The sequence below is a fragment of the Schistocerca americana genome, chromosome 8 (assembly GCF_021461395.2).
Source record: "Schistocerca americana isolate TAMUIC-IGC-003095 chromosome 8, iqSchAmer2.1, whole genome shotgun sequence".
Classification (NCBI taxonomy): domain Eukaryota; kingdom Metazoa; phylum Arthropoda; class Insecta; order Orthoptera; family Acrididae; genus Schistocerca; species Schistocerca americana.
In genome coordinates, this window is record NC_060126.1 from 448,377,359 (window position 1) to 448,394,567 (window position 17,209).

Below are 17,209 nucleotides of genomic sequence, written 5' to 3' on the forward strand. Positions count from 1 at the left end.
ACCTACTTCGTTTTCAGTTCGGAGTGTGTTGGCTCGTTTTCGCTACGTATGTCAACAATGGCGTGGAGTTCAATCCATGTGAAAGTGAGGCGACAATTGTGTGGTTGTCTGCTTACCTGCTGTTGTGAAACACTTTCTTTATTCATTAAACCTGGCAAACTACAGCTTAATTTATCTTCTTTAAAACAGATCACACATGTTCAATATATATTTTGGGGACCTTTTCCAGAAAGTACAACTACAGGAAATAGATATTACTGTCTAACTCTTCCATAAAGTGATGTTAAACAGCCGTAAAGTTTTTTATAAAATGCATTTTATAAAGAAATAAGAAAAAAATATATTATTAGTTCTTTATTGTTATATGCCAAACGTTACACACGAAGTTCAAATTTAAGTGATAAGAATTTCGGTGCAGATGGAACACTAGGAAGCCGTATGTTGTCCTTGGACTGCCTCAAGAACGTCTGGAGATACTAGTATTTTTCAGCCATCAAAAGTATTATAACATGAGGAATTTCGTCACCAGTTGGCTGATACTGGAAGGCACCCTGTAGACAAAAAAAGAACAATGCCTGCTGTTTAAAGAAAAATAATATCAATACGTTTCTTGTAACGTAACACTTCAGCGGTACTGGAACGGATTTATTCCACTTTCTCATGTGCTGCTAATTTCTCAGTCACAGGAAGAAAACAATGTCGGTTAACATGCCTTTTCAAGCCTTTTCATACCCATCTTCAGATGAGACATGTAGAAGCTTCACATTTATTTTCATGATGCAAAGCAGGGAATGTGATATTTGACAAGGACATAGGAACACTTAAGTTTATTGGCACGAGTGAAAGTTACCTGGCAAGTTGTTTCGAAAAACGTATTTCCTTACTTACTGCGGCAGTAAGCAAAGATATTCGTTCTTCGACAATACTCTCCGTATAACTAACACACAAGGCCAATGCCTCTTACGAAGATGGGTCTGAAAAGTCTCAAAAATTCGTTTACAAAAACACACAGAGTGACTGGTCGCAACTATCTGTATTTATCTTCAATTAATATAGCCACTTGTTCTAAAGTGCGGCTCCCGATAATTGTTTTTTTTATAGAAAGATTTGTCTTATGCACCTTTCATTACATCAGTATGTTACACAGCGTGCAGTCCTTATTATCTTGCATGGAATTTGAACCTACATTTACACTGTGCAAACCACTGTAGAGTGAACGGCGGAATGATTCAGTCCGAGGCTTAAGCAAAAGAAACAGAGTAGTCTACTGAGAGAACATTGTATCCACAGAGAATCAGCAACCTTTGCTATAATAATAATTATTTGCAATCGCAGTTAGTATGAACAGTTCGTATAAACTACTGAAAAAAAAATCACTGTGTGCGCAGTTGGGGCCCGCAGGGTAGATTTTTCGAGAAAACGTTCAGATGAAATCATAACTAGTGTTTCGTATTAATAAGTAATTTATTTGCCAGTCTCTTTAATACAGTAGTTACACAGAGGAGTACAATGGTTACAGCCTAGAACAGCAACGTAGTCGCTTTGCAACGTTTCTTCGTTTCCTATTTGAAACTGCTGTACCTCTAGCATTCGCTCTGCACTGGACTTTTTAGACTTTTTGGATTACTTTCGACGGGAGATTCTCTCTGATTTGCGTTTCCTACAATTCCGAGCGTATTTACAAGTCATATGAGACAATGTTGGAACACGTGAAGCAGTACTGACCCTACGACTTATCTTAGAAAATAGGTTAAGGAAAGGCAAACTTACGTATCTAGCATTTGTAGACTTAGAGAAAGCATTTGACAATGTTGACTGGAATACTCTCTTTCAAATTCTGAAGGTGGCAGGGGTAAAATATAGGGAGCGAAAGGCTATTTACAATTTGTACAGAAACCAGATGGCAGTTATAAGAGTCGAGGGGCATGAAAGGGAAGCATTGATTGGGAAGGGAGTGAGACAGTGTTGTAGCCTATCCCCAATGTTATTCAATCTGTATATTGAGCAAGCAGTAAAGGAAACAAAAGAAAAATTCGGAGTGGGAATTAAAATCCATGGAGAAGAAATAAAAACTTTAAGGTTCGCCGATGAAATAATTATTCTGTCAGACACAGCAAAGGACGTGGAAGAGCAGCTGACAGTGTCTTGAAAGGAGGATGTAAGATGAACATTAACAAAAGCAAAACGAGGATAATGGAATGCAGTCGAATTAAATCGGGTGATGCTGCAGGAATTAGATAAGGAAATGAAACGCTTAAAGTAGTAAATGAGTTTTGCCACTTGGGGAGCAAAATAACTGATGATGATCGAAGTAGAGAGGATATAAAATGTAGACTGGCAATGGCAAGGAAAGCGTTTCTGAAGAATAGAAATTTGTTAACATCGAGTATAGATTTAAGTGTCAGGAAGTCGTTTCTGAAAGTATTTGTATGGAGTGTAGCCATGTATGGAAGTGAAACGTGGACGATAAATAGTTTAGACAAGAAGAGAATAGAAGCTTTTGAAATGTGCTGTTACAGAAGAATGCTGAAGATTAGATGGGTAGATCACATAACTAATGAGGAGGTACTGAATAGAATTGGAGAGAAGAGAAATTTGTGGCACAACTTGACTAGAAGAAGGGATAGGTTGGCAGGGCATATTCTGAGGCATCAAGGGATCACCAATTAGGTTTTGGAGGGCAGCGTAGAGGGAGACCAAGAGATGAATACACTAAACAGATTCAGAAGGATGTCGGTTGCAGTAGGTACTGGGAGATGAAGAAGCTTGCACAGGATAGAGTAGCATGGAGAGCTGCATCAAACCAGTCTCTGGACTGAAGACCACAACAACAACATGAGATGACATCTTTCATAATTTTCTAATTTTCATTTTAATGCCGATCTTCATTTTTAGTTGCGCGAGTATTTTTATGGCCTCAAATTTTTGGAAATTTGTGGTAAGTTCCTATGGGACCAAACTGCTAAGGTCATCGGTCCCTAGGCTTACACACTACTTAATCCAACTTAAACTAGTTTAGGCTAAGGACAACACACACAACCCATGCCCGAGAGAGGACTCGAACCTCCGACAGGGGTTGCCGCGCGAAATGTGGCAAGGCGCTATAGACTGCACGGCTACCCCTCACATATTGCCTCACTTTGGCTTCAGTTGCGCTCCAGAAGTTCTTCACAGTGTGATCTGAATAAGTATTCCAGCTAAACGCGTTTACATGCTGCACCAGTTTATAGCTTTACACAAAGATAAATGTCTACTTCACGCAGTGCACGCCAACGGCCATCTGTCAAATGGAGCACAAAACTTGAATCACCTGAAAAGGCCACCTGTCGGCTCTCAGACCAATTTCAGTACTGGCGAGCTAATTCCGTCCTCAGTCGCCAATGAGCAGCAGTCAGCAAGGGTACAAGAACCAGCCGCCTACTGTAGAGGCCCGTACGCAACAACGTTCGCTAAACGGTCGTACACCATAATTACTCTAGCCCCTAGGTTCATCTGGGTGGTCAGTTGCTCGACAGACGCACGTCTGTTTACCCGTAGACATCTCTGCAGCCGTCGTTCACCCCTGTTGTCTATGGCCCGTGGTGCACCACACTTGCCTGCGGCCCCGTTTTTGATAGAGTCATTTTACCATGCTTGGCATACTTTAAAATGTGTGTGAAATCCAATGGGACTTAACTGCTGAAGTCATCAGTCCCTAAGTTTACACACTAATTAACCTAAATTATCCTAAGGACAAACACACACACCCATGCCCGAGGGAGGACTCGAACCTCCGCCGGGACCAGCCGCACAGTCCATGACTGCAGCGCCTTAGACCGCTCGGCTAATGCCGGTGGTACGCGAGCGGTGTGCACACTACGGAAATGCTTCCATTCTTGATCCGAAAGCCACTGATCACACCCTTTAGGACGTCAGATAAATCATTCCGTTTCCGCATTACGGCAACGATCGCTCTGTCTTCCTCCCCCCGCCTCAACATGGTTTATGCACCCTCCTATGCTATCGCTACCACCTGCGATCTGTGAGGGATTATTGCACGCTGACGTCGAACATAGGCGGTGATCGCATTAATGTGAGCGGACCGTGTAGTTTGGAAAACTCTTTCTCAATATTCTTTTGACCACGCGAAATGGCTATGTACATCCATCTGTGTAACTGAGCAAAAGTGCCATTGAGCAGGGCTCGCTAGGTCTCCAATAGCGAACGGAACAGTGTGGACTCTGACAATAAGCCTTGAAGGGCCACTCCTCGCATAGACCGTGAGGTCGTTGTCACTCAACAGCAGGAAAGATTGGTATCCCAACTAGCGTTTACCACGGCGCTGTCGTTCGAACGCTGCTGCGGATTTTGATTTCACATATGTGTAAAGATATGCGCTTTCGAAGAGGCTGCCTTTGTTTTGATTATTGTTTTATTTTCCAATACAATTACATTTTAATTTCGTATTTAAGGTTGATTAACAAGTATTGCAGTGCAATAAAGCGGCTGGGGTGGATGATATGAAGTCGGAACTCATCAAATACAGTGGAATGTCAAGTCTTAAATGGCTACACAGGATAATTGAAATGGCGTGGGAGTCGGGACAGGTTCCATCAGACTGGACGAAAGCAGTAATCACACTAATCTTTAAACATGGAGACAGAAAAGATTGTAACAACTACAGAGGTATCTCTTTAATCAGCGTTGTAGGTAAAATCTTCTCAGGTATTGTTGAAAGGAAAGTGCGAGTATTAGTTGAGGACAAATTGGATGAAAATCAGTGTGGGTTTAGACCTCTTAAAGGTTGTAAGGACCAGATCTTTAGCTTACGGCAAATAATGGAGAAGTGTTACGAGTGGAACAGGGAATTGTAGCTATGCTTTATAGATCTAGAAAAGGCATATGACCGAGTTCCTAGAAGGAAGTTATTGTCTGTTCTACGAGATTATGGAATAGGAGGCAAACTTTTCCAAGCAATTAAAGGTCTTTACATAGATAGTCAGGCAGCAGTTACAGTTGACGGTAAATTGAGTTCATGGTTCAGAGCAGTTTCAGGGGTAAGACAAGGCTGTAACCTGCCTCCACTGTTGTTCATATTATTTATGGATCATATGTTGAAAACAATAAACTGGCTGGGTGACATTAAGATATGTGAAAACATAATAAGCAGTCTCGCATACGCAGATGACTTAGTTGTGATGGCAGATTCGATTGAAAGTTTGCAAAGTAATATTTCAGAGCTAGATCAGAAATGTAAGGACTATGGTACGAAGATTAACATCTCCACAACGAAAGTAATGTCAGTGGGAAAGAGATATAAACGGATTCGCTCAGCTACGATCTACTCCCTTCTGCAAGAAGGAAGTCAGTACCAAGACTAAGTTATCTGAGCACCGTTCAATCTTTCGACCAACTTTGTTGTATGGGTGCGAAAGCCTGGTGGATGCAGGTTACCTTATCAATAAGGTTGAGGTTACGGATATGAAAGTAGCTAGGATGATTGCAGGTACTAGTAGATGGGAACAATGGCAGGAGGGTGTCCACAATGAGGAAATCAAAGAAAAACTGGGAATGAACTCTATAGATGTAGCAGTCAGGGCGAACAGTTTTAGATGGTGGGGTCATATTATACGCATGGGAGAAGCAAGGTTACCCAAGAGACACATGGGTTCAGCAGTAGAGGGTAGGAGGAGTCGGGGTACATCAAGGAGAAGATACCTGGATTCGGTTAAGAATGATTTTGAAGTAATAGGTTTAACATCAGAAGAGGCATCAATGTTAGCACTGAATAGGGGATCATGGAGGAATTTTATAAGGGGGACTATGCTCCAGACTGAACGCTGAAAGGCATAATCAGTCTTAAATGATGATGATGATGATAACAAGTACACCGTTTTTGTTCTATTGATCTACTGATCAGCAGAACAAAAGCAGTATATTTGTTATTCAACCTTAAATATGGAATTGTTCTGACAAGAAGCAACGGAAGAACCCATAAATAAAATTTCGGTTTCGTATGGTTTGCTATTTCATTCCCCCTCCTGGATAATGAAATTGTGTTTCAGTTTCATTAGGCTTTTTCTTTCAATCTCTTCTCCTGAGTCTAATCCCACAAACGTTCGAAGATAGGCAGTTGAAGTGCAAAACGTTTTTTGAGTTATTTATTAAGCAAATAGTGTAGTTACAGGCAATGAAATTTCACACAATGATGACATGTACACACCAAAATTTGAATGAGAAGTTTGATAAACTATAAAAGCTGACATCATGCTGTAAGACGTGTTATCTCTACAGTATTAGAGCACATATCTAACAAAGGAGAAAGGGAACGTTCTACCTCACCTGTTGTCTAATAGTTATTGCAGGTGTTGGCGGTACAGGAGGCTGACAACCCATCTGGTCCGCATTTGCAGGAGTTACACTGATCCATGAATTCCACGCCTGGTTCGCAGCTAATATCTGCAATACAGTTAAGCTGTAAATCGCAGGTTATGATCGACAGAATAAGGGGGATATTTTGAGAGCAATATTTCTGCAGAAGAAAGTTTTAAAGCAATGGTCAAAGATATACTGAGATTTCTGCTGCTGGACTCATTATGGCATCATTTTAAGCTATTTCCGTTTTACATGCAATGCTATAACAGTATCTATATAATCTGTCGCATTATTTAGAAAAAAAACAGGATACAGATTGTTGAATAGGTTGTTATATTTAATTTAAGTTTCAAATGATTAATTAAAAAGCAGTGAACATATATATATATATATATATATATATATATATATATATATATATATATATGTGTGTGTGTGTGTGTGTGTTCATATATATATATATATATATATATATATATATATATATATATATATATATATATATATATACACGCGCTCGCAAACACCCATACGCGGGTTCAATGTACACAAAAGGTCATCCATGATGTATGATGAGCTCACAAGTAATCGTCTAGCATGTTTTACCATGAGTGTTGCATTGTTTCTGTGCTTTTGGCATGGTGTTCCGCCTTAACAGACATGCTTGCTGTTTCAGTAAGGAAAATGTTTTGGCACGTTTCTTTATCTTATCATGCGTATAGTAATTTAATGCGAAACCAGTGACATGAGGTACCCCATTTATGTAGCCGTTTTCGGTTATGTACTTCATGGTCGGAACGTATTTGCTGTATATTTCTTTCCCCTGGAAAGCCAGTTGTTCAATTACTGTTGCCGTTACCTTTTTCAGTCTCTGAGTGTCACACGCAGTTTACAGATTTCGTAACCACAGCATAAACTTTGAAAATGTAGTTTGTTTGAAAAGTTCCTGAGAAATTCGTTTCACAGAGATTCCTAGACGTTTTGCGAATCTTTCCATCTTGAAACTTAGGGCAACAATTTGCGAGTGCAGGAACCCTGGAAGATTAAGTCTCTCTCTTGATCCATCATGGACAGGGGATACCAGCTGGTCAAGTAATTATGAGGGACATTCGCTAACAGTCGTCTACTTGAGATATTATTTTATTTTATTTTAACTACCAGTTTCGGCTTTCCACTATGCCATCTTCAGGCCCATGCATAATAAAAGAGTGTACTGGTAGGGTATATCAGGGTATACTAAGCAAGCTATACAGGAAGTGACGGGTAATATATAACAACACTTAAAGCCACAAAATGTGCACATAAATTTAACACCGCTAACTTGAAGAGCTAATTACATGCAGTTGCTCTCCAATGTGATTCTGATATGAAATCCGTCCGATCAGGCCATCAAGGCCAAACGGTACCGACCGGCCGCCGTGTCATCCTCAGCCCATAGGCGTCACCGGATGCGGATATGGAGGTCCATGTGGTCAGCACACCGCTCTCCCGGCCGTATGTCAGTTTCCGAGACCGGAGCCGCTACTTCTCAATCAAGTAACTCCTCAATTGACCTCACAAGGACTGAGAGCACCGCGCTTTCCAACAGCAGACCCAGACGATGACCCATCCAACTGCTAGCCAAGCCCGACACCCATTAACTTTGGTGGTCTGACGGGAACCGGTGTTACCACTGCGGCAAGGCCGTTGGCGTGATGCTGATATAGCAGAAGTAATTTCATTGGTGACATGTTGCAAAAAAAAAAAAAAAAAAAAAAACCGTCCGCAGCTCTCTAGACAAGTAGATGCCCTCAGAAACAGCGATGTGTACAGAACGGTCAGTGCGCGATTCTTACTCGCACTTGGCCAATTTTTCCAAAATTACCATATATGCAGCAACCAGTCGCAAAATCATGTTTTAATTATTCACTTTTGCAAATCGATTTCAACTGATTAACAGCCACCATCGGTGCTTTCAACCAATACGTGCCCTGAGTAGTAATAGTGTCTTAAGCAGAGGTCAAACATAAAGTGACAGTGTTATTACTCAGGGCACATATTGGTTGAAAGCACCGATGATGGCTGTTAATCAGTTGAAATCGATTTGCAAAAGTGAATAAATAAAACATGATTTTGCGACTGGTTGCTGCATATTTGGTAATTTTATGGTTTACGGTCACTGCACGACTTGGGAACCACATGGAGCCCACCATTCATATTTTTTTCAAAGCTTTACATTCGAAAGGTTGCACGGTTCCTACTCGTAAGGCCACGGCATGAACGAGACAACTGATGCCCGTCGGTAACCTTTTCAATATGAAACAAGTTCTTGTGCTGTCTGTTATTGTTTTCAGTGTTATTCTTTCTGTAATAGATATTTTGATGTTTATTATTTTACGTTTAAAAATGTTCTGGGTGTCTAATGGTGATCGTGTACCACAGCGAGTGCGATGAAATTAGGGAATCTGGAACACTGACCTCTCTTGGCGCGGCACTTCATCCCGGTGCAGGCCCACTCGCCGCTGGCTGTGCAGATGCACGCATTGCAGTCCTCGCTCTTTGTCTGGCCAAACGTGCAACCTGCAAGAGACAAAAAGTGAGATTGTCGTGTGACTCAGACGGCAGTTTCCAGTCTGCGTCCCTAATGGCAAACAAGTTTAAACGCAGCCAAAACCTCTCAGACAAGCAGAAGCTAAACGATGTCAAAGTTAGCGTAAGGAGGGCTATGCGTGAAGCGTTCAGTGAATTCGAAAGTAAAATTCTATGTACCGACTTGACAGAAAATCCTAGGAAGTTCTGGTCTTACGTTAAATCAGTAAGTGGCTCGAAACAGCATGTCCAGACACTACGGGATGATGATGGCATTGAAACAGAGGATGACACGCGTAAAGCTGAAATACTAAACACCTTTTTCCAAAGCTGTTTCATAGAGGAAGACCGCACTGCAGTTCCTTCTCTAAATCCTCGCACAAACGAAAAAATGGCTGACATCGAAATAAGTGTCCAAGGAATAGAAAAGCAACTGGAATCACTCAATAGAGGAAAGTCCACTGGACCTGACGGGATACCAATCCGATTCTACACAGAGTACGCGAAAGAACTTTCCCCCCTTCTAACAGCCGTGTGCCGCAAGTCTCTAGAGGAACGGAGGGTTCCAAATGATTGGAAAAGAGCACAGGTAGCCCCAGTCTTCAAGAAGGGTCGTCGAGCAGATGCGCAAAACTATAGACCTATATCTCTGGCGTCGATCTGTTGTAGAATTTTAGAACATGTTTTTTGCTCGAGTATCATGTCGTTTTTGGAAACCCAGAATCTACTATGTAGGAATCAACATGGATTCCGGAAACAGCGATCGTGTGAGACCCAACTCGCTTTATTTGTTCATGAGACCCAGAAAATATTAGATACAGGCTCCCAGGTAGATGCTATTTTTCTTGACTTCCGGAAGGCGTTCGATACAGTTCCGCACTGTCGCCTGATAAACAAAGTAAGAGCCTACGGAATATCAGACCAGCTGTGTGGCTGGATTGAAGAGTTTTTAGCAAACAGAACACAGCATGTTTTATCAATGGAGAGACGTCTACAGACGTTAAAGTAACCTCTGGCGTGCCACAGGGGAGTGTTATGGGACCATTGCTTTTCACAATATATATAAATGACCTGGTAGATAGTGTCGGAAGTTCCATGCGGCTTTTCGCGGATGATGCTGTAGTACACAGAGAAGTTGCAGCATTAGAAAACTGTAGCGAAATGCAGGAAGATCTGCAGCGGATAGGCACTTGGTGCAGGGAGTGGCAACTGACCCTTAACATAGACAAATGTAATGTATTGCGAATACATAGAAAGAAGGATCCTTTGTTGTATGATTATATGATAGCGGAACAAACACTGGTAGCAGTTACTTCTGTAAAATATCTGGGAGTATGCGTGCGGAACGATTTGAAGTGGAATGATCGTATAAAATTAATTGTTGGTAAGGCGGGTACCAGGTTGAGATTCATTGGGAGAGTGTTTAGAAAATGTAGTCCATCAACAAAGGAGGTGGCTTACAAAACACTCGTTCGACCTATACTTGAGTATTGCTCATCAGTGTGGGATCCGTACCAGATCGGTTTGACGGAGGAGATAGAAAAGATCCAAAGAAGAGCGGCGCGTTTCGTCACAGGGTTATTTGGTAACCGTGATAGCGTTACGGAGATGTTTAATAAACTCAAGTGGCAAGAGAGGCGCTCTGCATCGCGGTGTAGCTTGCTCGCCAGGTTTCGAGAGGGTGCGTTTCTGGATGAGGTATCGAATATATTGCTTCCACCTACTTATACCTCCCGAGGAGATCACGAATGTAAAATTAGAGAGATTAGAGCGCGCACGGAGGCTTTCAGACAGTCGTTCTTCCCGCGAACCATACGCGACTGGAACAGGAAAGGGAGATAATGACAGTGGCACGTAAAATACCCTCCGCCACACACCGTTGGGTGGCTTGCGGAGTATAAATGTAGATGTAGATGTAGAATACGCAGTGACGCTGGTGTCTGTACCATCTTACTTTCTATTGCAGTCTCATGTTGTGTCCTGCTGCTTAATATCCAACCTCTCTGGACACTGAGGTCATCAAAAACGACATTTTCACATTCTCGTAGCTAATCCTAAGACTGGATTTCAACAATGCTGACTAGAACTACAGAGCTAGGTAGCTCCGTGGTTAAAACACACGACTCTGCTTTTGTTGCCCGCCTTGCTCCGTCCGTCATTGGTTGTTTTGCCGCCTCGGCAGCAGAATTCCTTAACTTCATCTACTTCGTGACAATCAGTCCTGATGTTCAGTTTCTCACTGTTCTCATTTCTGCTACTTCTCGTAACTTTCGTCTTTTTTCAATTTACTCTCAATGCATATTCTGTTGTAGATATTAGACTGCTCATTCCATTCAGCAGATTGTGTAATTCTTCTTCACTTTTACTCGGGATAGCAATGTCATTAGCGAGTCTTATCATCTAACAAATCCTCAATTTCCTGTTTCATTCTTCTGCATATTATCCTCGACAGCAACTTGGATCCACGAGCTGTTAAGCTGGTTGTTTGATAATCCATGCACTTGTCGGATCTCGCAATCTTCGAAATTGTGAGGATGATGTATATCTCGAAGTCTGATGGTATATCGCCACTCTCATACGTTCTACACACCAACGTGAACAGACAATTTTTGCCACTGCCCCCCAATAATTTTAGAAATTCCGACAGAATGTTATCTGTCCCCTCAACGTTATTTGATCTTAAGTCTTTGAAAACTCTTTTTAAATTCTAATTTTAACGCTGGATGCCCTAACTCTTCCTAACAGTCTCTTTTTCTTCTTCTGTCACATCGTTCAAATCTTCTTTCTTGTAGAGACTTTCAGTGAACTCTTACTACCAATCCGCTCTCTCCTCTGCATTTTACAGTAGAATTCTCCTTGCACTCTTAATGTTACAGCCCTTCACTGAAGGTTGATTCGACTTTTCTGTATGCTGTGTCCGTCCTTCTGCCGATCAATTCTCTTTCCATTTCTTCACATTTTTCAAGAATGCTTTTGTCCTGTTCCTAAGTGATTAGTATTTTTGTATTCCTGAATCCACCTGATCATCTTTGAAATTCCTTCTTTCGTCGAATAGCTGAAGTATTTCATCTGTTATCCATGGTTTCTTCGCACTTTCCTTCCCTGAACCTACGGTTCTCTTTCCAACTACTGTGATTGCCCTGTTTAGAGATGTTCATTCCTTTTCAACTGAAATGCGTTCTGAGCTATTCATTATCGCAGTATCTATAGCCTCAGCGAACTTCGAGCGCGTCTCTTTGTTCCTTAGTACGTCTGTATCCCATTTCTTTGATCGCTGATTCTTCCTGACTAGACTCTTTAACATAACCTACTCTTGATCTGCGTCTATGTCTGCCTTCTCTGGCTCCTACTTCCAGGCCCATATCCTCTCGCAACCCTTTCTTCAGTTTGCCCCTCCCCCTCTACAACCGCCTTCCAATCACCCATGACTCTTAGATTTTTATATCCGTTTACGCACTGAATTATCAGTTAAATATCCTCATATATGTTTTCTACCTATTCAGCCGGCCGTGGTGGCCGAGCGGTTCTAGGCGCTAGAGTCTGGAACCGCGAGACCGCTACGGTCGCAGGTTCGAATCCTGCCTCGAGCATGGATGTGTGTGATGTCCGTAGGTTAGTTACGTTTAAGTAGTTCTAAGTTCTAGGGGACTGATGACCTTAGAAGTTAAGTCCCATAGCGCTCAGAGCCATTTGAACCATTTTCTATCTCTTCATCCTTTGCTAGCGACGACCGCAAATACACCTGAACTATTTTTCTCGGATTTGGTTTGCTGTCTGTTCCGATGAGAACGATCCTATCACTGAACTGTTCACAGTAACTCACTCTCTGATCTACCTTCACATTCATAATGAATAACTTAAGATATGGGGCATCAGTAGGCTAACAAATCCACTGTTTTACGATTGCGATATTTGTGGCAAATTACTGTGAAACTTTAAAAGACCTAGCACTAAGCATCTGTAGGACCTAATGTGGAATGTCACATGAAAAGCAGTTGCCATTCCAAGATTCATAGGAAGAAATGTGATTCATTCGCGAAGTGGCTTACAATACGCTTGTTGGTCCGATTATTATCATTTATCAGTTTCGGACCCTTACCAAGAAGGATTAAGAGAACATATAGAAAAGATCCAACAAAGAGCAGTGCGTTTCGTCACGGTATAGTTTAATCGACTGAAGAGTTTTACAGACACGCTCAACAGTCGTCTGTGGCAGATACTACAACAAAGGCTGAGTGTATTACGCAGAAGATTACTACTGAAATTTCGAGAGCATACTGTAACGTAGTAAATTATTACGAGTCGTCATCTTACATTGAAAGCGTAGCTTGCCGTGGAGCCGGGAGGAAAGCAGATTTTGTTTCTCACGCTCGCAAAGTTGACGATTGGCTAGTGGGCTGCGCGAGCCGTGTACTTGACTAATGCCGCGCCAAATACGTTACATACACTCTCTGTGAATCTGAGGAAGTACTACTAAATATTAATCAATCTTCGTCATATCTTGTGTACCAAATTCTAAGGATAACAAAACCATACTGCTAAAATTTCAAACCAATAACTTCTATACTTTCGGAGATTTAAATTTTTACCTAAAACACATAATAACCGTGATGGCATTGTGAAACTTGAGTTAGGAACTGTAATGGCTTCATATATAGTGTCAATTGAAAATACAACCGAGAGAATGGGTTCTTATAATCCAATTTTCAACAATTTTCTTTAGTTTCATCACCACAGATTTCTGGCGTAATGAAATAATTTAGGAAATCATTATTTCATCGAGTTTCGGTTGTGTGTGTGTGTGTGTGTGTTTTGGAGAGACTGAGAGAGCAAATGGAGGACATACGTAAAGTGAGAATGTGATATTGTATTAAAACTATGTAAATGCATGCGTAAGAAAGTCGTTGTGTATAGAGGAAATTACGACGTATGTCCGAGTGAGCTTGATGTTGTTAAATGCAGCCAGAAGGGGCGCTGAGTATAAAATGTATTAGTAATTTGTTTTGTGGAAAGGTATCGTATTTTGTTTTCATCAAATTTTATTTAGTTTCGAAATTACGAAATTTCTAAAAAATGTTCAAATGTATGTGAAATCTTATGGGACTTAACTGCTAAGGTCATCAGTCCCTAAGCTTACACACTACTTAACCTAAATTATCCTAAGGACAAACACACACACCCATGCCCGAAGGAGGACTCGAACCTCCGCCGGGACTAGCCGCATACGAAATTTCTAGCATAATTACTTGTGGTAAAGTGATTGGCTGACATTAGATATACCGCGACTATAGACGTGCTCGGGATGATCTGATTGGCTGCTTAACATACTAGCCAACAGGAGTTCAGCTTCCCGAGCGTCGGAGTAGGGCTTGGTGCTTGAGATCTATGAGTCGAGATAGTCGCTCGGAAGCCGTCTTCTGGAAAACATCTATGATAAGTCGCGCTGATCAAATTTGTACCAACATGACGAAATTAGTGCTTTTGATCGGTTCTCGTATCGTTGACGAAAAGCGATTACAGTGTTGAATATTTTATGCAATTTTGAACTTTGTCAGTGGTTTATTTTGGGAGATATTCGCGTGTGAATATTTCAAATCGTATATAAACTACGCGTGGCATGTTCCGAGCAGATATCGAGACATTACGGCGAACACTTCTTTACAAAAAGCGTGCTGATCGACTGACTGCCTTAACCCGCAAGTAGTCGTCGGTCAGTCATTGTTTAGGACGTTCAAAGTATCGGGTAGGAGTAAATATCTTCTGACTGCATTTAGGTGCGAACATGTTGCAGAGACAGTCAGTAACATTGCATAATTGGTGTCGGGATATTAAGTACTGACTTGACAGCCGGTTTTCTTGTTTTAAAGACAATAAACCAACTAAAAGGAAATTTCTGACATTTTTTCAAACGAGTCATGAAAGAATCACGAACGGTCTATAATTTAACTAACTTTGAACTACTGCCTATGGACTGGAGCTATGTGGCCTTTGCGTGATAGGTATTTAGTCGAATTTTCGTCAACGCTGCTTTTGTCGACTAAACCAGTATCTGCCATAGCAGAGTGAAGGGCCAGACAGCCTCAGGCGTGTCCAGGTAGGTGGACAGATTGTTTAAAAGGATAGTGAGAGACCGAGCCGTCCTGCCGTTCGAAAACAATTGGGTCACATATTACTTGATCCTACGCCTCGTGAAGTAATCACGATTAGAAAATCAGGCAAGAAGAGCTCATACGAAGATTTCGACAGCCGTTCTGCCCAGGCACTATTCCCGAAGGGATAAGGGATGATGATGATGATGATGATGATGTTTGGTTTGTGGAGCGCTCAACTGTTCGGTCATCAGCGTCCGCAGAAAGTCCCAATTGTTACGCAGTCTAATTTTTTCACAGTCCTATCTAGCCACTGTCACAAACGATGATCGTGAAGAGGAAATGATGAGGACAACACAAACACCCAGTCCTCGGGCAGAGAAAATTCCGAACCCAGCCGGGAATCGAACCCAGGACCCAGTGATCGAGCGGCAGCAACGCTAGCCACTAGACCCCGAGCTGTGGACGAAGCGGTAAGGGAGAACACGTGGTGTCAGAGGTGCTCTCCGTTAGCAACGCAAGGTGGCTCTTGCGGAGTGCAGATGTACATCTGGATAATTTTGCCGCCTTATTAGCTAGTATAACTACATAATTATGTTAGAAGAAAGCAGTATTGGTTAAAAACAATCTTGGTTGCAATTTTAGTTTTTTTTTTATTTTTCAACGACGCGTTTCGCCTTATTTAGGCATCTTCAGGTTATCTTTTCTAGACGGACGCGAGAGGCACCAAGATCTGCATAACGCGTTCCCGTTCACAGGAGCGAGTAACAGAGTAAGATGGGGGCCCATCTTACTCTGTTACTCGCTACTGTTGAACCGTCCCCGTGAGAAAAATTATACAAGACTGTGCTTAATCTGACACACAATATTTTGTAGCGCAACGCAATCTGACTTTCAATAATACCTACAAAAGAATGGCCCTGACTAACATTAACCTATACCTTTCACAAATCACTTTCCTCACAAAAATCTTCGTTACTCAAACTACTGCAATACAGCGAGCGCCAATACTGCCAGCTAAATAAAAGATTCTAACTACAGAAGTCACTAACTACTGATAGGCACAGTTAGCAAATGAAAGATTTTGATAGAGAACAAACAATGTATTTACCTTAATAGTGCTCAATATATATATATATATATATATATATATATATATATATATATATATATATATATATATATATATATATATCAGTCCATGACATCCAGTCTTACAAATTTACTGTCTCTGTCTAGATCATCCGCTCTCAAAACTCCGCCATCTCTCTCCCCACATCCAGCACTGCTGGCGGCTCACCTCCAACTGCGCAACGCTACGCGCTGTTAACAGCCAACTGCCCAACACTACAATAGCGATTATTGCAACAATGCCGACCAGCCACAGACTGCGCACAGCACAGTAAGTGATTTTCACATAGAGCGCTACGTGGCGTTACCAATTAAAAAACCTAAACAGCCTACTTACACTGTGAACGGGAACGCATTATTCAGATCTTGGTGCCTGTTGCGTCCATCTAGAAAAGGTAACCTGAAGATGCCTAAATAAACCGAAATGCGTCGTTGAAAAATAAAAAAACTAAAATAGCCACCAAGACTGTTTTTAACCAATACTGTTAAGCACTGGTTTGCTGTATGCCACATATGGATTGGAAGAATTTCTTAGTAGAAAGCAGTACCGAGAAAAAGGCCCTGAGATGGACAGACCACTTGGCAGATCCTCTACAGGGATCAAATGAGTGCCGGACTCACCCTGGTCGGCCTGGACCAGTGCGGCGAGCAGCAGGAACACCGCGCAGAAGGAGAGTGCGAACTTCATGGTGACTGGCGCTGCTGCTGCTTCTGGGCTGTCCTGCCGATGCTGACCTCTGTGCTGACCTCTGGAGGCGTCTGCCATGGCCTCCACCACTTCGTCCTATATACTGGTCCGACGCCCCTCCACTGCGTCCAGTTTATGGCAGTTCTCGCAAGTTCTGCTGTTCCAGCCAGAAGATACAGCATTGTGTAGCAAAGTAATCTCCGTCTAACTGTCTTTACCGCTGTCGGGCTCATCTTTACATCTTTGACCGCGTAATGGAAGACGTTTAACGTTAGGTGCCGCAGTTACGGTCGAAGATGACGTGACAGACGATGAAGAAGTGGCATGTGACGGCCAAGTATGGCGGACAACGGTTTTAAGAGCTACAAAAGTTCTTTGT

At 41.9% G+C, this 17,209-nt stretch overlaps 1 protein-coding gene across 1 annotated transcript; it reads right to left on the reverse strand.

The window, feature by feature from the left end:
- Window positions 1-339: 339 nt before the first annotated feature.
- On the reverse strand, window positions 340-16,923 carry LOC124545460 (protease inhibitors-like). Its single transcript, XM_047124388.1, has 4 exons — window positions 16,764-16,923; window positions 8,812-8,913; window positions 6,322-6,438; window positions 340-551 (listed from the first exon to the last, which is right to left on the reverse strand). Exons 1-3 carry the CDS (start codon window positions 16,906-16,908, stop codon window positions 6,329-6,331), a joined length of 357 nt encoding a protein of 118 aa, XP_046980344.1. The 5' UTR covers window positions 16,909-16,923; the 3' UTR covers window positions 340-551; window positions 6,322-6,328.
- Between the last annotated feature and the right edge of the window lie 286 nt (window positions 16,924-17,209).

Coding starts and splice junctions, on each gene's coding strand:
- LOC124545460 (XM_047124388.1), bottom strand. CDS start 16,908: ATGGCAGACGCCTCCAGAGGTCAGCACAGAGGTCAGCATCGGCAGGAC. Junction 8,914..16,763: donor ACTGGTCCAGGCCGACCAGG/GTGAGTCCGGCA, acceptor TGTCTCTTGCAG/GTTGCACGTTTGGCCAGACA. Junction 6,439..8,811: donor GAAGTGCCGCGCCAAGAGAG/GTCAGTGTTCCA, acceptor ACTGTATTGCAG/ATATTAGCTGCGAACCAGGC.